The sequence below is a fragment of the Rana temporaria genome, chromosome 4 (genome assembly GCF_905171775.1).
Source record: "Rana temporaria chromosome 4, aRanTem1.1, whole genome shotgun sequence".
Lineage (NCBI taxonomy): Eukaryota > Metazoa > Chordata > Amphibia > Anura > Ranidae > Rana > Rana temporaria.
In genome coordinates, this window is record NC_053492.1 from 196,393,840 (window position 1) to 196,417,686 (window position 23,847).

The 23,847-nt window shown below is 45.6% G+C and overlaps 1 protein-coding gene across 1 annotated transcript in view; it reads left to right on the forward strand.

Annotated features, from left to right (window-relative positions):
* MASP1 (MBL associated serine protease 1) overlaps positions 1–23,847 on the forward strand; it is a 160,795-nt gene that overhangs the window by 132,297 nt on the left and 4,651 nt on the right. Inside the window, exons 11-14 of the mRNA XM_040349594.1 lie at positions 2,858–2,998; positions 4,827–4,931; positions 10,836–11,021; positions 22,032–22,099. Coding sequence (XP_040205528.1) covers positions 2,858–2,998; positions 4,827–4,931; positions 10,836–11,021; positions 22,032–22,099 — 500 coding nt within the window. The remainder of the gene's footprint in view (positions 1–2,857; positions 2,999–4,826; positions 4,932–10,835; positions 11,022–22,031; positions 22,100–23,847) is intronic.

Sequence of the window (23,847 nt, forward strand, 5' to 3'; positions counted from 1 at the left end):
TTCACCTCACTTTCTGTCCCAATGACAATTGGATTTTGAAAATTTGGGGTTATTAGAGAAGCAATGATTGGTGATAAAGCATCAGTGGAGACTCCTTTTTCCAATATTAACTCTTAGGCCTCGTACACACGACCGGATCTATCCGCTGGGATTTATCCGCGGATCAGTTCCAGCGGATAGATCCGGTCGTGTGTTGGCCCGAGTGGACAATTTTCAGCGGATAAAAATCCAGCCGACGGATTCCCAGCGGATAAAAATTTCTTAGCTTGCTACAAAATCTATCCGCTGGAATCCAGTCCAGCGGACTGATCCGGTCGTCTGTACAGACTTACCGGATCAGTCCGTTCGCTCCCATCCCTCGCATGCGTCGTAATGATTCGACGCATGCGTGGAAGTATTTACCTTCCAGTGTCGCGCACGTCGCCGCCTCATCGTCACGGCGATGGCGCGACACGTGACCGCGGATGTTTTCCGCGCGGATTTTTATCCGATGGTGTGTACAAGCCATCGGATCAAAATCCGGAGGGGAAATGTCCGATGGAAACGGTCCGGTGGACCGTTTCCATCGGATAACCCCTCGTCTGTACGAGGCCTTACAGGAGAGAATTTCCCTTCCAAGGGGTAGATTTCCTCTCACTTTCTGTTGTCTCCTTCCGTTTGTAAGTAGGAGACATTTGTAAGTCGGATGTTTATAAGTAGGGGACCGCCTGTGTACTATTAGAATATAGAAACAGCTAAAAAGATTAGAACTAGAGACACGTATGCAGTAAAGTAAGACACAAAGCAATAAAGATGTGCCAAGTCTAATAACCAAAATTCCTTTTACTCCGGAATTGTCACTAGAGAAACTTTAGATAATTTGCATTACCTTACTAAATAAAACAGCAAAAAGATAGAAGAATCTAAGGTTCATGCATGCCAGGATTAACCTAACAATTTCCATAGAGGCTGACAATGAATAAACTGCTAATGAGCTGTGACAAGCCAGCTACTAACTTTGATGTATCTAATTTAAATTAAAGAAAGAAATCAAGTATTTGATTGCTGTGGTTTTTAGTACATGTCTGCAATTTTACGAAATAACAAATGTCAACTTTTCCAAATGCTTAAATCATGCTTGAAAAAATTCTAATGCTTTTAATTCAAGCATCAAATAAACTTTGGTGTTACTTGACTGACATCTACTGGAAAAGCTGGAAACAACATGCAGTTATTCCAAGACTGTTTTCATATGCATGCAAAATATTACAATGATGACATACCTCCCAACATTTTGAAATGGGAATGAGGGACACCTACTAGCAATTCTACACCCCTTTAAAGGATAATTAACCCCAAAAAAAGGTTAATTAAATTCACAATGGCTTTTTTTTTACCACTACTATTCCTTTATATTGGTTTTTAAAATCTACAAATGCAGCAATTTAGAAATTTGATGAAAGGTTTAGCACTGGGAAACACTTTTTTAAAGATAAAAAGTGCATTTTATATACAACTATATAGATCAGACCAAAATGAGGGACAAATGAGGAGGAAAGAGGGACAGAGGGACATTGCTCCAAATCGGGGACAGTCCCTCGAAATCAGGGACAGTTGGGAGCTATGTGATGATGAATATAATTTCATACATTTAGATAGCAGAAATCTGTCTGCTGTATGTTAAATTGTTTTGTATTGCAAAACAGTTCTCAGGGGGACAAATGAGTGAGGAAAAAATCTCTCACGGAGCCCCAAATAGCAGTGACTATGAAACTCAGGAAATTATAGGTCTTATGCCCTGTACACACGATCAGTCCATCCGATGAAAACGGTCTGATGAACCCTTTTCATCAGTTAACCGATGAAGCTGACTGATTGTCAGTCGTGCCTACACACCATCAGTTAAAAAATGATCGTGTCAGAACGCGGTGACGTAAAACACAATGGCATGCTGAAAAAAACGAAGTTCAATGCTTCCAAGCATGCGTCGACTTGATTATGAGCATGCGTGGATTTTTAACCGATGGTCGTGCCTACTAACGATCGTTTTTTTTTTCTATCGGTTAGGTATCCACCGGTTAAATTTAAAACAAGATTACATTTTTTTAACCGATGGATAAATAACCGATGCGGCCCACACACGATCGGTTTGGTCTGATGAAAACAGTCCATCAGACCGTTCTCATCGCGATTTTACCGCGATTCCAGGGAATGCCAGTCTATAGAGCTGAATTCGCATCGCACACGGATCAAACTCGCACAGGACCCTTTTTTCCCACAGCTTATATTCGCAACGCATTGATGTGAACGGCACTAATGGAAAACAATGTTATTTTAATGGCAATGGCTCAAATTCGCAAAAGAATTCGCAGCAGTGTGAACCTAGCCTAAACAGCAATGTGTCCCATGTAGTTTATGCAGTTTGGGACAGACTGCTTGCACTTTTATTTAAAGAAAATAATTACTATACCTCCGCTTTGTTTGGATTTGCAACAGAAAATGGTATCTGATACCTTCAGCCAACTGATCTTGGGTGATTACATCTCACCGCTATTATTTTCTGTGAAATCGGCTTGTTCTACAGGTATTTGTCCACATTCTTCCACTCTGCTCCATAAGTACCCAAAAAAGGAAATAATAAGTAGCACACTAAACCATCCAAGTGTCTATGTTAACTGTATTTGACAATAGGTAGTTAAAAAGATAATGTTCCAGTATTGATGTTATTCTATGTATGTTTCAAACACCCAATCAGGTATTTGAAGCAAACACAGGCTAGGGTTTAAAACATATGTTTTTTTTCACTATACATTGAGGACATACCACCATGTAAAATATAAGAAAATGACACTAATTATGTTTGTCTGCTTGTTTGTAGTATGTGGGGAGCCACGATTTTCCAGGTCAAAGCTGGCAAGGATTGCACGAGGAAATACAGCCAAGAAGGGCATTTCTCCCTGGATAGCCATGTTTTCCAGTGCATGGAGTGGCCAACCCTTTTGTGGTGGCTCTCTAATTGGTAAGCCCAATCCTAGGTTAGGGTGATCAGATATCTCTGGTTTCCAGGGACAGTCCACAATTTTGGAAGGCTGTCTCCAACTGAAAAGTGTCTCTAATTTAATTTTCATTTTAAAAATTGCAGCTCAAAGGCTGCATGATAATCTACCTGAAAACTGTTGCTGTTCTCCCATTGGCTGTCTGGAGGAGAAGGGAGGGGAGGGGTGTGTGCATTAGCTGCTGGCTGTCTCTAGGTTTTATGATGTCAGTGTACACTTGTCATTGGTCTGTAGTAGAGTTGGGTAAACAATTTAAAGCCGAGCAAAAGTTCAGTCCAAACATTGCCACCCAAATTTGCAGGACGTTTGGCAGGATATTCGCCTGTCGAGCACCCCACAAAGCACTGCACACTTCCCAGTGCATTCTAAGCCCTGATTGGGCAAAGCTTTGCAACAGAAAATCGTATCTGGTACCTTCAGCCAACTGATCAGGGCTGATCCGCCCTATAGGCTTACTATGCAAGCCGCTTAGGGCCCCGCAAAGCTGCGGAGGGCCCCCCAAGTTACTAGAGGCCCCACCTAGTGAGAAGTAATTTTTGGCCCCTCACCCCACTTCTTAACTCGCTGGCTGCATGGGAGAAGAGATAAGAAGTCAGCACCCCCCGCTTCTCACTTTAATGTAAGATGTAATTTCCGACAGCAGAACACCCCCTCCCCCCACTTCTCAAATTTAATCTTTAATGTGACATGTCACTGTTGGCAGCCCCCCCCCCCCCCGCTTCTCAACTTTAATGTGACATTGCTTAGGGCCCCAGGGAGGCCAGGATCGGCACTGCAACTGATCTTTGGTGATTACATCTCACCATCATTATTTTCTGTGAAACTGGCTAGTTCTACAGGTATTTGTTCACATTCTTCTACTCTGCTCCATAAGTACCTAAAAAAAGAAAATAATAAGTAGCACACTCAACCATCCATCCATCCACCAACCAATGACAATTGCTCCGCCGTGCGTGGCTCCCAAACAAAATTGATGTCCTTTTTTTCCCACAAATAGAGCTTTCTTTTTGTGGTATTTGATCACCCCTGCGGTTTTTATTCTTTGCGTTATAAAGCAAAATAGAGCGACAATTTTGAAAAAAAATCAATATTTTTAACTTTTTTCGGACTGGGTCGCGAGTGTGCCACGGCTGGGTTATTAAAGGGGACATACATGTACGCCATTGTGCCCAGCTGTGCTTTTCTGTCGACGTATATCGTTGTGCGGCAGTCCACAAGTGGTTAAGGAGTGGGCCAAGAAGCTGGCCGCTGCATCACGGATGAGACATCAGCTCTCAATAGGCTTCCCCGCTGACAGCTGAATGTAAAAAAAAACATTGGAGGCAAAAGAAAAAAGTGGTAAAGAAGCCCCCTTCGGGTCTGGTATGGATTTTAAGGGGAACCACGCCAACATTTTAAGAAAACGGCTTTTAAGGAAAAATTACGGAAATTTGAAGAAAATCCATACCAGACCCTCATCCAAGCTTGCAGCCTGGCAGAACAGGAAAGGGGGGGAACGAGTGAGCTAACCCCCCCTTTCCACTGCTGAACCTTTAAGCATTATTAAAATCACTACTCAAAAAATTGCAATGATACATGTCCCCCAGGGCAGTACCTGGGCCCCCAAGCACAGTTATAAATGCAGATAGCATTATAAAACCCGCTAAAGTTTCCCCTTTAAGTTATTACAGACAAGCTTTTTTAGTGAATCCTTTATTTAGACAGATAAATGAAATGGACCAACACTTAGATTTGATCTTTGTCGTGCTTTGGTGTGATATAAAGGTGTTAAAATGTAAATATATTTTTCAGGTAACAAATGGGTTATTACTGCTGCTCATTGCCTGCACAGTGAAGTAACCCCAGAGGAGACAAGTCTTATTCTAAACACACTTTCATCATTTAACATCACACTAGGTAAGTGCTGTATACAGACTAATTGAACTGAACCATCTTTGTCATTGGCTGCTAATATGTAATAAAATGCCTGCAAAATGCACTGCGGCATCCTTGAACATTCAAATGTCACTTTTTGCAAAAGACATCCCTCATGAGACCCAGCCTGTGAACACAGTATGGTAATTTGCTCACTCAATGAGATCCACAGGCAGTGTCAGACTGAAGTTCAATATAGTTGTAGCATTGCACCCGTGGGGGTTGCTGAGTATAGTCTTCCCTCGGCCTCCCTCTGATTATACTGCAGCCAGACAATTGGGTATTTTCACACTATCAAATGCACACTCTTCTATTCGTTATCCAATCATCAGTCTAGGGAATTTGTTTTTTTTTTGTTATTCATTGGTAGAACTTGGATAGGAGATGGGATTAGTGGGATACTCCAACTTGAACTATTCACAGAGAAGGACAAGTCTCACTTGACCCCATTGAATTGGATATCAGACTCCCTGCTGGACCACACTATAACTGTGTGGGAGAATAAGTTTTTTGCTTGCTCTGGCAGCAGATTCAATGCACCACTCTTCTTCAGGACCCTCACCAGTATCCCCTTTAGCTGACACCCGTCCACTGACTTCAATAGCCGGAAGGGATGGCCCTCCAGAAAAGGCTCCTAGACACAAGCCTGTACAGGAGAGGGGCAGCAGCCCCCTCCCTCCCGGACCCCATTTTCCAGCCGAAGACCCCAGAGCACTTGTGCCCTCAGCATATATACAGTCACCCAGCATGCCTTGAGACACCTTCGTCTGCCAATGGCCAGGGCAGTAACTACACCTATGCTCCCATTTGTCAGGTTTCCTTCCTCTGTCCAGTATGCCTCATCACATTGGACCAGTGTGAAACATGAGCAGCATCTGAGCACACTGAGTAGGTAATTAGCCTGGTTTACATTTCATGATGGCTAGTTGGCTACAGTGCAGACGGCTAGTTCTGGGAGGCAGTTATATGACGGTCATAGGCGAGGTGCAGGCTGTGCACTCTGTGATCACAGATTGAGATAAAGAGCCAATCAGCGGCTTCTAATTACATCCATGATCAGCTGTCATTGGACCCAGCTGATCACAGATGTAAATAGAAGCAGGTTATTGTCACTCCTTTCCTCATGCTGACAGCATGAGCAGAGGAGAAGAGAGACGATAACTGGCTTCTCTAAAAGGGACATTGGCACTGATAATTAGGGCACTGATTATCAGTGTCCTTATTATCAGTGCAGTCCCAACAGTGCTGCCAATCTGTACCCACCAGTGCTGCCGATCAGTGCCCACCAGTGCTGTCAATAAGTGCACATCAATGCTGCCAATAAGAGCCCATCAGTGCCTCCTCATCAGTGTCACCTATCAGTGCCACCTCTCAGTGCCCATCAGTGCCACCTATCAGTGCCGCCTCATCAGTGCCACCTATCAGTGCCGCCTCATCAGTGCCCACCAGTGAAGCCTCATCAGTGCACATCAATGCCACCTCATCAGTGCATATCAATGCAGTTTTATCAGCGCACATCAGTGAAGGAGAAAAGTTATCAGTTTGAAAAATTCTATAACAAACTATTAAATTTTATTTTTTTCAATATTTTCTGTCTTAATTAATTTATTTAAGATAAAAAAAAAACACAGTGGTGACTAAATACCACCAAAAGAAAGCCATATTTGTGTGAAAAAAAAATATAAACATTTCAAATTGGTACAGTGTAGCATGACCCTGCAATTGTCATTCAAAGTGTGACTGTGCTAAATGCTGAAAATTGGCCTGGGCATGAAGGGGGTAAAAGTGCCCAGTAGGCAAGTGGTTAAAAAGTCAACACAGCATGACACTTTATCAGCCACCCTGGTTGGATACAGTTGAACAATAAGTTGTTATACATGCCATAGAGAGCGATGGGCATGACAATGTTCAGTCCGCCCCTGGTAGTGTAGCTGGTGTGGCACGTGGGGCTGTGGGCACAGGCTTCAGGAGCTGTTGCCGCTAGACAAGCACTGGGTTCCAACTACATATCTATGCAGAGAGACAGCAGACAGAGCACAGTTAAGATCACTCTGCTGCCGGAACTAGAGGAGCAGGATCAGTAAATGCGGCCGCCTGCTTTTTCCACCGCCAGCTCCAGCCTACTTCTATTAAAATAATCCAGACTGGCTTTAGACCTGAATAAGTGGTTGCTGGTGCTACCTCAAACTATGAAGGAGTTCTTTCCTACACTTGCTGAGCCAACACTAACCTGCCTGAAAAAAAAGGACTGATTTTACTGACATAAAATGTCTCTAAAGGACATTTACTGACAGCCAGGGCCGCTGATAGGGGGGGGGCACCAGTCCTCCTGTAGGGGGCCCGGGCACATAGGGGGGGCCCAAACACCAGAAGGAAGAAAGGGCAATTACAGGATGCCCTGTGCGGCTCTCTGCAGCAACTGAAAACCGGTTTCTCTCCCTCACGCCAACTTTCAGCTGCTGCAGGGAAAAACACAACTGCTGGCTACCCTGTCCCGTTAAAAAAATAACAAATTGTAACCATAAATTGTTTTTATCCCTTGTAAAAAATAAAAAAATATTGTAAAAAAAAACTATTTGTAAAATAAAATAATTTTAAAACATTTCAACTTTTTTTTTTTAATTAAAAATGTTTTTGTTCAAAAGTGTAAAAAACAATAAAAAAAGGGGGGGGCTAATTCACACAGCTTCTCTGTTATCTTTGTGTCCACTAAGAATTATTTTAGTATATTTATTGTGAAAATTATGTTTTAAATGTATTTAAGGGGGGCCCTGCCAGGTAGGCTGTACGGGGCCCCGTTGACAGCTCTAAAAATAACCAATTTTTACAAACTGTCTGTAAATTTACTAACGGTTAGCAACCCTGCTTGTTTTGATGTGGTATTAACCTCTTGAAGTCCCTGTACAGCAGATTTCAGAGAGGAGGGGAGAAGCAACACATTAAATGCAAGGTACACTCTGATAGTAGAGAGCAGAGTGATAGAGAGATGAGCTCATCAGTCTGCTGCTTCTCCTTTCACTCTCCAGTCTCAATGGATAGGGAGGACACTTGTAAGTGAAAGTCAAAATAATAAAGTTTTAGGTACAACATGCACTTTACCTGAATGGAGAGGGAAGATCAGATGTTCCCAGTTCCATTTAAGCCTAGGTTCACACTGCTGCGAATTCAAAATCGCGGTATTGCCGCGATTTCGGCCGCAATTTAATGTAAATCGCAGCCCGAAATCGCAAAAAGTAGTACAGGAACTACTTTTTGAAATCGCAGATGCGGCGTCGCACTGATTAGGACAGTGCCATTGCCGACAATTGCCGCCGATTTGAGATGCGATTTGACATGTCAAATCGCATCTCAAATCGTTCCAATTCGTACCCAGTGTGAACCAGGGCTAATGAAAGAAACCTGCTTCTCTGAAGAATGGTTGTCTGGTAGGTGTCACACATCTAAGACCAGCTGTATAATACCTTTGAAATAGAGAAATATGGGAACCGCTGTTGTAAATGATTGTTGCATGGCTGTTATATTGTCCATTTTGTTTCTGAGCTACTTACCCAAAACAATTATAAACATCAAAAAAGTAAGAGTAAAGTCCTTATTTGCATAGTTATTTTGAGTCATTGACTGGCACAAAGTATTGAAGCCGAAGAGTCAGCATGACAGCCAAGAAACTCACTTTTTTGCAGAATGATAATGGAGCAATGACCCCTTAATTTCCCGGAAGGTTTTCCTATAAATCGATCCTTTGTAAAAAATGGTTTGGGTATGACATTAGTGAACAGAAACATGTTTATAAAAATAATTATTTATTCTTCAGAAATGTTTTAAAAGATTTAGTTTTGTATTTATAAAAAAAAAAAATGAATCCTATGAAATTTCATATATACTTGCGCTGCATACATTCGCTGTGCAAATTGGGGCAATATCAAGTGCTATTAGTGTTTTCTCTCCAGGTCAATGATTTTTCATTCATAGAATGAATCAGAAAAATACTCCATTATGACCACTAGATGGAGCTGAAGATCATACAAATGAATAATTTCTTCCCCTATGATCATCAGCTCCATCTAATGGCCAAACTATGGTATTTTCCTGATTCATTTTAAAGTGTTTTATTACCCCAACAAAAAAAAATCCTGTTCCTTTAAAGTATAAATACCAGCACATACCTGGCTGATCCTGCCCTCCCCCCCTGTAAACTGCCCACTGTTTATCATGCTGAAACCTGGCACTGTGATCAGTTACGTGCCTCCATCATCTGCAGCTCTTCTCTCTGCTTTCCCCTATTCCCCTCCCTGACCGACAGCTCTGTGTCAGGGCCCACCCCTCCACTCCCGCTGAAATAACTTGTTAATTGTCAGACAATCATCTGTCTTCCATCATGCAATGTGTCCAATGTATATGGTTTATTAAAAAAATGCCTCTCTATAACTTATGTCCTAGCGCTGATCGTCGCTTACGTGACTGGCCGTCTCTCTCCTCCTCTCCTCCCAACTGACACCCTCCTGCTGTAGCTGTTAGATCGGGAGAGGCGGCCGGTCACGTGAGTGACGATTGGCGCTGGGAAATAAGGTGTAGCGGGCAGCTGTTTTTCTCTGCTTTAAATTAAGAGGGTAGTCAGAGGATTAGTTACCTCTGACCTATTTGTTTTCAAATTTGGGCCTCTGTTCCAGCCGTGGCTGTGCTGCAGGTGGCCACTATTGTTGTCTGGGGTGTCAGTTCCACCCCAGGTCAAGGGTGGCAGCAGTCGGATCCAGGTGTGTTGGGTATTCTTTCTCGGCGGCCAATCAGTGGGGGTTGATCGCCTCACTGAGCATGCTGGGGGAGAGTATTTAAGGGACAGACGTCACAGGTTCTGGGTCGTCGACGTCCGCCCTGGACAGTCGTCCCACCACCCCTGTGTGTGGCCCTCCTGGCCGGGGGTGCGTGTTCAGAGTTCCTGGCTCCGGGACCATGTTGGTCTGGGGTCGTGATTTGCCGGGCAGGCCCAGTAGTCAGACTGGGTCTGCATTGACAAAGTGGTCCTGCGCTGTCTGTCCTAGAGGGAGGAAGCCATCGAATGAAGTACCTGTTCTGGAGAGCACCAAGCACGAGACTGGTACACTCAGGGAGACCTGAACTTCATTGAAGGACACACTAATACTGAAAGGCTGAGCAGTGGTCGTCCATCAGTTGCCTGATTTCACAAGTAATTACTTTAAGAAGAGATCCAGGTGCTTAATCCTAAAGTGAGAGGATTTTGGACCGAACGTATCGCCACCTTTGGGAAGGTCAGTGGCAGAGACTGTACCAAAGTTCCGTGTGGCGCGCTGGCTGCTAGGACTAGTGAGAGAGACCTATCCAGGGGCACAATACCCACTCTGGCTAGAGTGGCGACGAGAGTTTATGTCTGGAAGCAAGAGTGCTCTTCAATCTATTGTTCTTTCATTTACCATGTTTGGTAAATAAAGCAAAGAAAAAGGAACGCAACGTGTGGATATTGACTTTGTTTAAGCTCTCATCCAGTACCCTAGACAGCTGAGAAATAGAGGTAACGTGCCGCCCAAAATAAATCAGCAGCTCCTTCCGGGGTAGTGCTACAAAGGTATACAGAGGCATTTTTTGAATAAAGCATATACAGTGGACACATTGCAAGACGGGATTGCATGACAATTAACAAGTGGGTTTACAATCACTTTAATCTTTTTGAATGAATAACATTCTACCTGGGGAAAAAATAACCTAGTAACATTTGATTTTCCTCCTGTTCACACAGAACAAATGTGCATGCAATTTCACAGAAGTTCTGCATATTGTTTATAAATAATCCCCTATAGTCTGAACTTTCTAAGAAGGGAAAATCAGCTTACAGCACAGAAATTACAGTTTTATGTCTACTCTTCTTATTCACAGGGAAACATAGGGCCTTAAAAAAGGATGACTCAGAGCAAGTATTTCAGGCCAAGAACCTTTTTCTCCACCCAAAGTACAATAGCAGTACTTTTCAAAATGACATTGCCCTGGTGGAACTTTCAGAACAAGCGTTTCTTAATGACTATGTGATGCCAATTTGCATACCAGAAGAAGAAGTGCAGTCAGGTATTCATATTTATAGAAAGATAATTACATTTAATATTGGAACTGTATTCACAGTAATTCATCCTCTTGGTTTAAATTAAACACTTTCATAAAACAGTATATGCTAAAATTGCGCTTAGTGATCTAATTGTAATTGATAATATGCGACACAACAGCAGCACTCAAAAATATGTACACACCATAGAAGCAAATAAAGAAAAAATGCTGCGCTGTCAAAACAGTGATATGTAATAAAGTCCTTCCTCAATATATTATCAGAGGATATAAACTGTTAAAGTCCTTCACATGATCCAAAGCACAATGGGGTTTATTTACTAAAGGCAAATCCACTTTGCACTACAAGTGCACTTGGAGGTGCAGTCACTGTAGATCTGAGGGGGACGTGCAAGGAAAATAAAAAACAGCATTATTGCTTGGACATGATTGGATGATAAAATCAGCAGAGCTTCCCCTCATTTCAGATCTTACCCTCAGATCTACAGCGATCTACAGTGAGTGCACTTACACTTGTAGTGCACTTGTAGTGCAGAGTCCGTTTGCCTTTAGTAAACCAACCCCAGTATATGTTTAAAGTGACAAAAGTGTCCAAACACCAGTTAATCCTTAGGTGAAAAAAGGGTTGTGTACCGACAGGTGTATCACCTTGTGTTCCCCAAGGGATAGACAAGAAAAAATTATCTTCTTACCAGATAATAAGACCTTTCAGGGCCTATACACGCATTAGTGAGTATTCAACCCTCACTTCAGGTATAAGCCAGCTCAACTGTTCAGCCTGTTAAGGGACGCCAGTGATGCATATATCGATCTCATAGGGGCCTCAGACTTGATCATGCAGTAAACCAGAAGGAAGAGGAAACAAATTCACTGCTCAGCTTTCAATTAAAAGAACTAGAGTTTAATAGCACTACCACTCTGCTTATCGCCTCTCTACCACTCTGCTTATCCCCTCTCTACCACTCTGCTTATCGCCTCTCTATCACTCTGCTTATCCCCTCTCTACCACTCTGCTTATCCCCTCTCCATTACTCTGCTTATCCCCTCTCTACCACTCTGCTTATCCCCTCTCTACCACTCTGCTTATCCCCTCTCTACCACTCTGCTTATCGCCTCTCTACCACTCTGCTTATCCCCTCTCTATCACTCTGCTTATCCCCTCTCTATCACTCTGCTTATCGCCTCTCTACCCCTCTGCTTATCGCCTCTCTACCACTCTGCTTATCGCCTCTCTATCACTCTGCTTATCCCCTCTCTACCACTCTGCTTATCCCCTCTCTACCACTCTGCTTATCCCCTCTCTACCACTCTGCTTATCCCCTCTCTACCACTCTGCTTATCCCCTCTCTATTACTCTGCTTATCCCCTCTCTACCACTCTGCTTATCCCCTCTCTACCACTCTGCTTATCCCCTCTCTATTACTCTGCTTATCCCCTCTCTACCACTCTGCTTATCCCCTCTCTACCACTCTGCTTATCCCCTCTCTACCACTCTGCTTATCCCCTCTCTATTACTCTGCTTATCCCCTCTCTACAACTCTGCTTATCCCCTCTCTACCACTCTGCTTATCCCCTCTCTACCACTCTGCTTATCCCCTCTCTACCACTCTGCTTATCCCCTCTCTACCACTCTGCTTATCCCCTCTCTATTACTCTGCTTATCCCCTCTCTACCACTCTGCTTATCCCCTCTCTACCACTCTGCTTATCCCCTCTCTACCACTCTGGTTATCCCCTCTCTACTACTCTGGTTATCCCCTCTCTACCACTCTGCTTATCGCCTCTCTACCACTCTGCTTATCCCCTCTCTACCACTCTGCTTATCCCCTCTCTACCACTCTGGTTATCCCCTCTCTACCACTCTGCTTATCCCCTCTCTACCACTCTGCTTATCCCCTCCCTACCACTCTGCTTATCCCCTCTCTATTACTCTGCTTATCCCCTCTCTACCACTCTGCTTATCCCCTCTCTACCACTCTGCTTATCCCCTCTCTACCACTCTGCTTATCCCCTCTCTACCACTCTGCTTATCCCCTCTCTACCACTCTGCTTATCCCCTCTCTACCACTCTGCTTATCCCCTCTCTATTACTCTGCTTATCCCCTCTCTACCACTCTGCTTATCGCCTCTCTACCACTCTGCTTATCCCCTCTCTACCACTCTGCTTATCCCCTCTCTACCACTCTGCTTATCCCCTCTCTACCACTCTGCTTATCCCCTCTCCATTACTCTGCTTATCCCCTCTCTACCACTCTGCTTATCCCCTCTCTACCACTCTGCTTATCCCCTCTCTACCACTCTGCTTATCGCCTCTCTACCACTCTGCTTATCCCCTCTCTATCACTCTGCTTATCCCCTCTCTATCACTCTGCTTATCGCCTCTCTACCCCTCTGCTTATCGCCTCTCTACCACTCTGCTTATCGCCTCTCTATCACTCTGCTTATCCCCTCTCTACCACTCTGCTTATCCCCTCTCTACCACTTTGCTTATCCCCTCTCTACCACTCTGCTTATCCCCTCTCTACCACTCTTCTTATCCCCTCTCTACCACTCTGCTTATCCCCTCTCTATTACTCTGCTTATCCCCTCTCTACCACTCTGCTTATCCCCTCTCTACCACTCTGCTTATCCCCTCTCCATTACTCTGCTTATCCCCTCTCCACCACTCTGCTTATCCCCTCTCCACCACTCTGCTTATCCCCTCTCTACCACTCTGCTTATCCCCTCTCTATTACTCTGCTTATCCCCTCTCTACCACTCTGCTTATCCCCTCTCTACCACTCTGCTTATCCCCTCTCTACCACTCTGCTTATCCCCTCTCTACCACTCTGCTTATCCCCTCTCTATTACTCTGCTTATCCCCTCTCTACCACTCTGCTTATCCCCTCTCTACCACTCTGCTTATCCCCTCTCTACCACTCTGCTTATCCCCTCTCTACCACTCTGCTTATCCCCTCTCTATTACTCTGCTTATCCCCTCTCTACCACTCTGCTTATCCCCTCTCTACCACTCTGCTTATCCCCTCTCTATTACTCTGCTTATCCCCTCTCTACCACTCTGCTTATCCCCTCTCTACCACTCTGCTTATCCCCTCTCTACCACTCTGCTTATCCCCTCTCTACCACTCTGCTTATCCCCTCTCTATTACTCTGCTTATCCCCTCTCTACCACTCTGCTTATCCCCTGTCTACCACTCTGCTTATCCCCTCTCTACCACTCTGCTTATCCCCTCTCTACCACTCTGCTTATCGCCTCTCTACCACTCTGCTTATCCCCTCTCTACCACTCTGCTTATCGCCTCTCTACCACTCTGCTTATCCCCTCTCTACCACTCTGCTTATCCCCTCTCTACCACTCTGGTTATCCCCTCTCTACCACTCTGGTTATCCCCTCTCTACCACTCTGCTTATTGCCTCTCTACCACTCTGCTTATCCCCTCTCTACCACTCTGCTTATCGCCTCTCTACCACTCTGCTTATCCCCTCTCTACCACTCTGCTTATCCCCTCTCTACCACTCTGGTTATCCCCTCTCTACCACTCTGGTTATCCCCTCTCTACCACTCTGCTTATCGCCTCTCTACCACTCTGCTTATCCCCTCTCTACCACTCTGCTTATCCCCTCTCTACCACTCTGGTTATCCCCTCTCTACCACTCTGGTTATCCCCTCTCTACCACTCTGCTTATCCCCTCTCTACTACTCTGCTTATCCCCTCTCTATTACTCTGCTTATCCCCTCTCTACCACTCTGCTTATCCCCTCTCTACCACTCTGCTTATCCCCTCTCTACCACTCTGCTTATCCCCTCTCTACCACTCTGCTTATCCGCTCTCTACCACTCTGCTTATCCCCTCTCTACCACTCTGCTTATCCCCTCTCTATTACTCTGCTTATCCCCTCTCTACCACTCTGCTTATCGCCTCTCTACCACTCTGCTTATCCCCTCTCTACCACTCTGCTTATCGCCTCTCTATCACTCTGCTTATCCCCTCTCTACCACTCTGCTTATCCCCTCTCCATTACTCTGCTTATCCCCTCTCTACCACTCTGCTTATCCCCTCTCTACCACTCTGCTTATCCCCTCTCTACCACTCTGCTTATCGCCTCTCTACCACTCTGCTTATCCCCTCTCTATCACTCTGCTTATCCCCTCTCTATCACTCTGCTTATCGCCTCTCTACCCCTCTGCTTATCGCCTCTCTACCACTCTGCTTATCGCCTCTCTATCACTCTGCTTATCCCCTCTCTACCACTCTGCTTATCCCCTCTCTACCACTTTGCTTATCCCCTCTCTACCACTCTGCTTATCCCCTCTCTACCACTCTGCTTATCCCCTCTCTACCACTCTGCTTATCCCCTCTCTATTACTCTGCTTATCCCCTCTCTACCACTCTGCTTATCCCCTCTCTACCACTCTGCTTATCCCCTCTCCATTACTCTGCTTATCCCCTCTCCACCACTCTGCTTATCCCCTCTCCACCACTCTGCTTATCCCCTCTCTACCACTCTGCTTATCCCCTCTCTATTACTCTGCTTATCCCCTCTCTACCACTCTGCTTATCCCCTCTCTACCACTCTGCTTATCCCCTCTCTACCACTCTGCTTATCCCCTCTCTACCACTCTGCTTATCCCCTCTCTATTACTCTGCTTATCCCCTCTCTACCACTCTGCTTATCCCCTCTCTACCACTCTGCTTATCCCCTCTCTACCACTCTGCTTATCCCCTCTCTACCACTCTGCTTATCCCCTCTCTATTACTCTGCTTATCCCCTCTCTACCACTCTGCTTATCCCCTCTCTACCACTCTGCTTATCCCCTCTCTATTACTCTGCTTATCCCCTCTCTACCACTCTGCTTATCCCCTCTCTACCACTCTGCTTATCCCCTCTCTACCACTCTGCTTATCCCCTCTCTACCACTCTGCTTATCCCCTCTCTATTACTCTGCTTATCCCCTCTCTACCACTCTGCTTATCCCCTGTCTACCACTCTGCTTATCCCCTCTCTACCACTCTGCTTATCCCCTCTCTACCACTCTGCTTATCGCCTCTCTACCACTCTGCTTATCCCCTCTCTACCACTCTGCTTATCCCCTCTCTACCACTCTGCTTATCCCCTCTCTACCACTCTGGTTATCCCCTCTCTACCACTCTGCTTATCCCCTCTCTACCACTCTGCTTATCCCCTCTCTATTACTCTGCTTATCCCCTCTCTACCACTCTGCTTATCCCCTCTCTACCACTCTGCTTATCCCCTCTCTACCACTCTGCTTATCCCCTCTCTATTACTCTGCTTATCCCCTCTCTACCACTCTGCTTATCCCCTCTCTACCACTCTGCTTATCCCCTCTCTACCACTCTGCTTATCCCCTCTCTATTACTCTGCTTATCCCCTCTCTACCACTCTGCTTATCCCCTCTCTACCACTCTGCTTATCCCCTCTCTACCACTCTGCTTATCCCCTCTCTATTTCTCTGCTTATCCCCTCTCTACCACTCTGCTTATCCCCTCTCTACCACTCTGCTTATCCCCTCTCTACTACTCTGCTTATCTCCTCTCTACCACTCTGCTTATGGCCTCTCTACCACTCTGCTTATCCCCTCTCTATTACTCTGCTTATCCCCTCTCTACCACTCTGCTTATCCCCTCTCTACCACTCTGCTTATCCCCTCTCTATTACTCTGCTTATCCCCTCTCTACCACTCTGCTTATCCCCTCTCTACCACTCTGCTTATCCCCTCTCTACCACTCTGCTTATCCCCTCTCTACCACTCTGCTTATCCCCTCTCTATTACTCTGCTTATCCCCTCTCTACCACTCTGCTTATCCCCTGTCTACCACTCTGCTTATCCCCTCTCTACCACTCTGCTTATCCCCTCTCTACCACTCTGCTTATCCCCTCTCTACCACTCTGCTTATCCCCTCTCTACCACTCTGGTTATCCCCTCTCTACCACTCTGGTTATCCCCTCTCTACCACTCTGCTTATCCCCTCTCTACCACTCTGGTTATCCCCTCTCTACCACTCTGGTTATCCCCTCTCTACCACTCTGCTTATTGCCTCTCTACCACTCTGCTTATCCCCTCTCTACCACTCTGCTTATGGCCTCTCTACCACTCTGCTTATCCCCTCTCTATTACTCTGCTTATCCCCTCTCTACCACTCTGCTTATCCCCTCTCTACCACTCTGCTTATCCCCTCTCTATTACTCTGCTTATCCCCTCTCTACCACTCTGCTTATCCCCTCTCTACCACTCTGCTTATCCCCTCTCTACCACTCTGCTTATCCCCTCTCTACCACTCTGCTTATCCCCTCTCTATTACTCTGCTTATCCCCTCTCTACCACTCTGCTTATCCCCTCTCTATTACTCTGCTTATCCCCTCTCTACCACTCTGGTTATCCCCTCTCTACCACTCTGCTTATCCCCTCTCTACCACTCTGCTTATCCCCTCTCTATTACTCTGCTTATCCCCTCTCTACCACTCTGCTTATCCCCTCTCTACCACTCTGCTTATCCCCTCTCTACCACTCTGCTTATCCCCTCTCTACCACTCTGCTTATCCCCTCTCTACCACTCTGCTTATCCCCTCTCTATTACTCTGCTTATCCCCTCTCTACCACTCTGCTTATCCCCTCTCTACCACTCTGCTTATCCCCTCTCTACCACTCTGCTTATCCCCTCTCTACCACTCTGTTATCCCCTCTCCATTACTCTGCTTATCCCCTCTCTACTACTCTGCTTATCTCCTCTCTACCACTCTGCTTATGGCCTCTCTACCACTCTGCTTATCCCCTCTCTATTACTCTGCTTATCCCCTCTCTACCACTCTGCTTATCCCCTCTCTACCACTCTGCTTATCGCCTCTCTACCACTCTGCTTATCCCCTCTCTACCACTCTGCTTATCCCCTCTCTACCACTCTGCTTATCCCCTCTCTACCACTCTGCTTATCCCCTCTCTATTACTCTGCTTATCCCCTCTCTACAACTCTGCTTATCCCCTCTCTACCACTCTGCTTATCCCCTCTCTACCACTCTGCTTATCCCCTCTCTACCACTCTGCTTATCCCCTCTCTACCACTCTGCTTATCCCCTCTCTATTACTCTGCTTATCCCCTCTCTACCACTCTGCTTATCCCCTCTCTATTACTCTGCTTATCCCCTCTCTACCACTCTGCTTATCCCCTCTCTACCACTCTGCTTATCCCCTCTCTACCACTCTGCTTATCCCCTCTCTACCACTCTGCTTATCCCCTCCCTACCACTCTGCTTATCCCCTCTCTATTACTCTGCTTATCCCCTCTCTACCACTCTGCTTATCCCCTCTCTACCACTCTGCTTATCCCCTCTCTACCACTCTGCTTATCCCCTCTCTACCACTCTGCTTATCCCCTCTCTATTACTCTGCTTATCCCCTCTCTACCACTCTGCTTATCCCCTCTCTACCACTCTGCTTATCCCCTCTCTACCACTCTGCTTATCCCCTCTCTACCACTCTGCTTATCCCCTCTCTACCACTCTGCTTATCCCCTCTCTACCACTCTGCTTATCCCCTCTCTATTACTCTGCTTATCCCCTCTCTACCACTCTGCTTATCCCCTCTCTACCACTCTGCTTATCCCCTCTCTACCACTCTGCTTATCCCCTCTCTATTACTCTGCTTATCCCCTCTCTACCACTCTGCTTATCCCCTCTCTACCACTCTGCTTATCCCCTCTCTACCACTCTGCTTATCCCCTCTCTACCACTCTGCTTATCCCCTCTCTACCACTCTGCTTATCCCCTCTCTATTACTCTGCTTATCCCCTCTCTACCACTCTGCTTATCCCCTCTCTACCACTCTGCTTATCCCCTCTCTACCACTCTGCTTATCCCCTCTCTACCACTCTGTTATCCCCTCTCCATTACTCTGCTTATCCCCTCTCTACCACTCTGCTTATCCCCTCTTTATTACTCTGCTTATCCCCTCTCTACCACTCTGCTTATCCCCTCTCTACCACTCTGCTGATCGCCTCTCTACCACTCTGCTTATGGCCTCTCTACCACTCTGCTTATCCCCTCTCTACCACTCTGCTTATCCCCTCTCTACCACTCTGCTTATCGCCTCTCTACCACTCTGCTTATCCCCTCTATACCACTCTGCTTATCGCCTCTTTACCACTCTGCTTATCCCCTCTCTACCACTCTGCTTATCCCCTCTCTACCACTCTGCTTATCCCCTCTCTACCACTCTGGTTATCCCCTCTCTACCACTCTGGTTATCCCCTCTCTACCACTCTGCTTATCCCCTCTCTACCACTCTGCTTATCCCCTCTCCATTACTCTGCTTATCCCCTCTCCATTACTCTGCTTATCCCCTCTCTGCTACTCTGCTTATCTGTTATCTACTACTCTGCTTATTCCCTCTCTTTTACTCTGTTTATCCCATCTCTCATACTCTGCTTATCCCCTCTCTATTACTCTGCTTATCCCCTCTCTATTACTCTGCACATCCCCTCTCTGCTACTTTCCTTATCTGTTATCTACTACTCTGCTTATACCCTTTCTATTACTCTGCTTATCCCATCTCTCATACTCTGCTTATCCCCTCTCTATTACTCTGCACATCCCCTCTCTGCTACTTTCCTTATCTGTTATCTACTACTCTGCTTATACCCTTTCTATTACTCTGCTTATCCCCTCTCTATTACTCTTCTTATCCCCTCTCTATTACTCTGCTTATTCCCTCTCTATTACTCTGCTTATCCCCTCTCTACTACTCTGCTTACCCCCTCTCCATTAATCTGCTCACCCCCTCTCTGCTACTCTGCTTATCCCCTCTCTGCTACTCTCCTTATCTGTTCTCTACTACTCTGCTTACCCCCTCTCTACTACTCTGCTTACCCCCTCTCTACTACTCTGCTTACCCCCTCTCTATTACTCTGCTTATCCCCTCTCTACTACTCTGCTTACCCCCTCTCCATTACTCTGCTCATCCCCTCTCTGCTACTCTCCTTATCTGTTATCTACTACTCTGCTTACCCCCTCTCTATTACTCTGCTTATCGCCTCTCTACTACTCTGCTTACCCCCTTTCTATTACTCTGCTTATCACCTCTCTACTACTCTGCTTATCCCCTCTCTACTACTCTGCTTACCCCCTGTCTATTACTCTGCTTATCACCTCTCTACTACTCTGCTTACCCCCTCTCTGTTACTCTGCTTATCCCCTCTCTATTACTCTGCTTATTCTCATTCTACTCCAACACTTATTCTCTCTCTACCATTCTGCTTATCCACTCTCTACTACTCTATGCTACTCTGCTTATCCTCCTATGCTACTCTGTTTCCTCCCTGCCACACTATTCCCTCTCCAATACTCCGCTCATCCCCTCTCTACCACTCTGCTTATCCACTCTCTACCATTCTGCTTATCCCCTCGCTACCACTCTGCTTATCTACTCTCTACTACTCTCCAGTGGTGGGCAGTGCATTGTGGGCGCACGGCACCACCTCCCTTTACACTTCCACCGCCCTCCCAATTTATGTACCTGGCCCCTTTCAGGAAGACGGACACATGAAATACTATCGTGGAGATAGGCGGGGGTGTATTTTGAAGCACATGATTAGAGCCAGAGGCTCTAATAGGCTTCAAAATAGGCAGAGCACTGTGTCCCGATCCCACCCTGTTGTGTGACATAGCAAATTCATTTTCACTATTTTCACACTAACATTTCTCCCTGCCAATCAGGAGGCAGGTCAGTGAGACCTGTCTCCTCCGATTGGCCAAAGCATTAGGCGATCCTATTAAACCATGTTACCATTATTAAATCAAACAAGAATATGGCAATATCACTGTAACAAGTGTAATGCTAATAAGGGCAGCTGCACTGGACATCATAGCCTTTCTTTATGAAGCCAAAGCCACTTAGCACAATAGTAAAGAACCAATCATTGGCAGATTAAAGGGGTTGTAAAGGAAATTACATTTTTTCATAAATAGCTTCCTTTACCTTGGTGCAGTCCTCCTTCACTTACCTCATCCTTCCATTTTGCTTTTAAATGTCCTCATTTCTTCTGAGAAATCCTCACTTCATGTTCTTCTGTCTGTAAATCCACACAGTATTGCAAGGCTTTCTCCCTGGTGTGGAGAAAGCCTCTTGATGGGGAAGGGGGCGAGCAGGCAAGTCAGGACACTCTCTAATTTGCAGATAGAGAAAGGAGCTGTGTGTTGGTGGGCGTCCTGACACTCCTGCTCGCCCCCTCAAGAGGCTTTCTACACACCAGGGAGAAAGCCTTTCATTACGGTGTGTAGTTACAGACAGAAGAACAGGAAGTGAGGATCTCTCAGAAGAAATAAGGACATTTTAAAAGCAAAATTGGAAGGATGAGGTAAGTGAAGGAGGACTGCACTAAGGTAAAGAAAGCTATTTAGGGAAAAAAATGTTTTCCTTTACAACCCCTTTAAATAAGCCACTTGTGGCAATAACGTTCAAAACACAAAGCATTGTTTATATTGCAGTCAGACAAAATGGCAACATTACTCATTCCAATAACTGTCTTCCTTATTGGAACCATTGGATAAATTGATAAGGATCCAGTAGTCAGTCATTTGAGGAAGCATCATGTGAAGCGCAGAGTCAGATAAAACGTAAAAGTATGGTACAACGTGATAGCCTGTGGCATCAGCCCCGTCTTGCCACCTCTGTTCAGTAGTTGCCTTTTAATAAGGATCCCCATAAAACTGGTGACTGGGAATTGTCCAGCCCTGGTTTCAATTTATTTCATATTAGGTAAGTAAGACTGATATCATTTTAGTTTTACTATTTCACATGGTTGCCAACATTGTTACACCTTCAGAAATAACAGAAGGGTGATGAAGTTGAAACTCACTTCAGAGCCTTTGACTTCTAATAGGTATTCTAAATGGCCTGTATGATGCTGTTCAGCTTGGTGCCTTTGATAAAATATGATTTTCCATTTTGCCAATGTATTTCAATGGGTTGTGCAATATCTAACACAATTATATTATATTTTAGAGGATTTTGTAGTTGTCAGTGGATGGGGAAAACAGTTCTTAAAAAGACTGCCAGAAGCCCTCATGGAGGTATTTTTTTTTTTTGTTTAATTTAACAAAAGTATTTAAGAAAAGTATAAAATAAAATTTAGAACATGCTGAACGTGTGTTTGAAATGTAATGTAAAATGTAACTCCAGTGTAGCAGTACACCCATAGCGGCTTCTGAGTACTGTAGTCAACCTGTCACCCTGCCGAGCCAGGCACACGATTTCCAGTCACTCTTTAGACAGAAAACAGTCAATAGACTTTGTTTTGTTTGTTTTTATTGAGGGGAATTAACTTGGATGGGATAAGGGAATATGGGATACCAATGGAATTGCAGAATATTTAAATGGGACCAACTATACACTCCAGTCTTCACTCCAGCACAACCCTTGCTTGCAGACTACTTCTCCTCAACACCTCCAGCACATCACATGCTTGTACTTCCAGAACCAACTAGCACAGGTTTAAGCCTGACACTGGCTCAGCCAGGCCTTGCAAGTTCCCTTTGCGGGTAGGGACCTGGGATCCCTATGGTGTAGCAGAAATATGACAGTCCTTGGTACTAGTTTCACTACATGTGGCCACTGCTCCTAGTTCCACCTCTTCAGGCCCGTCCAACCCGCATGGCTGCAGGTGCCTCTCTCTAGTGCCCATTTTTCCACAGTCCACTCTTCTGGTTTTGCACCTATCCCAGACTGCTCTGTCCCAGTCCTTTCAGGCGTGCCTTCCCAGTCCTCCTGACTGTGCATCACTTACCAGCCCTCCCAGCTGCAACCTGTTGTTCCTCCCTGGAGACATGCCTGGCAGTGCTCTCTCCAGCTGTCCTCTCCTTGCTCCCATGCCTCCAGTCCAGGACACCTCCACGTGTACTTGGAGGGTTCCATCCACACGGGAGCCCAGGCCAAAGGTCACCCCCCCAGAGTGGGGAGCTCCATCAAAGACCACCAACAGCCTAACACGCCATCTCTATTTTCCTCACAAACAACAACTGCCCCAGCTGGCTGACCCTAGGTATTTATAAAGGCCTGCTCCCTGCCAATCCACGTTGGGGATTGGTCAGTGCTCCTTAAAATACCCCAAGCAGCTCCACCTCTTTTTCCAGAAAACACCAGAACATTCTGGAAAGAAGTGGAAGATCCTGGTGATGCTGTTTGTGAATCACCCAGCTCTACCCTGAGTCACTCCCAGACCCAGATCAAAACATGCCACTTGGCTGCCAGCCAAGCCTGGGAATTTACCTACTCTATCAAAACACAGGTCTACATTTCCAGGACACTAGAGGGTGCTACACCAGCCAAAGCTTTTATTTCCGTTTTGGATAGAGCAGGGAAAGCTTTTTATTGCTGTCCAGCTGTCCCACCCCCCCAGCCCCTGCACTTCCCTTTTCTATTCATTCTCTATTGTCACACAACTGTGTGGACTCAGGACGCAGTGCTCTGTACCCCAAACCCACCCTTTTTTGAAGCCTATTAGAGCCTCAGGCTCTAATCACATGCTTGAAAAAAATAAACATCATTGGAATCAATGAATCAATGCATCCGGCACCCCGCATGTAGATTAAGGGGCTGGATGCATGGATGCGAGGGCGGCGCAACTGCACCCTGCATTAAGAGCCGCCACTGTTGCTGTCTATGGCTCCACTGGGAGATTTCCCTGCACTTCCTGTCTCAGTGAGAACAACGTCACCAGGTCAAAAAGTAAGGGAAATTTCTAGCAAAGACAGACAGAAAAAAAAGGTAATTGATATTCTAGCCTCCCAATAAAGGCCCGTATCATCTAACTCATGCTTTA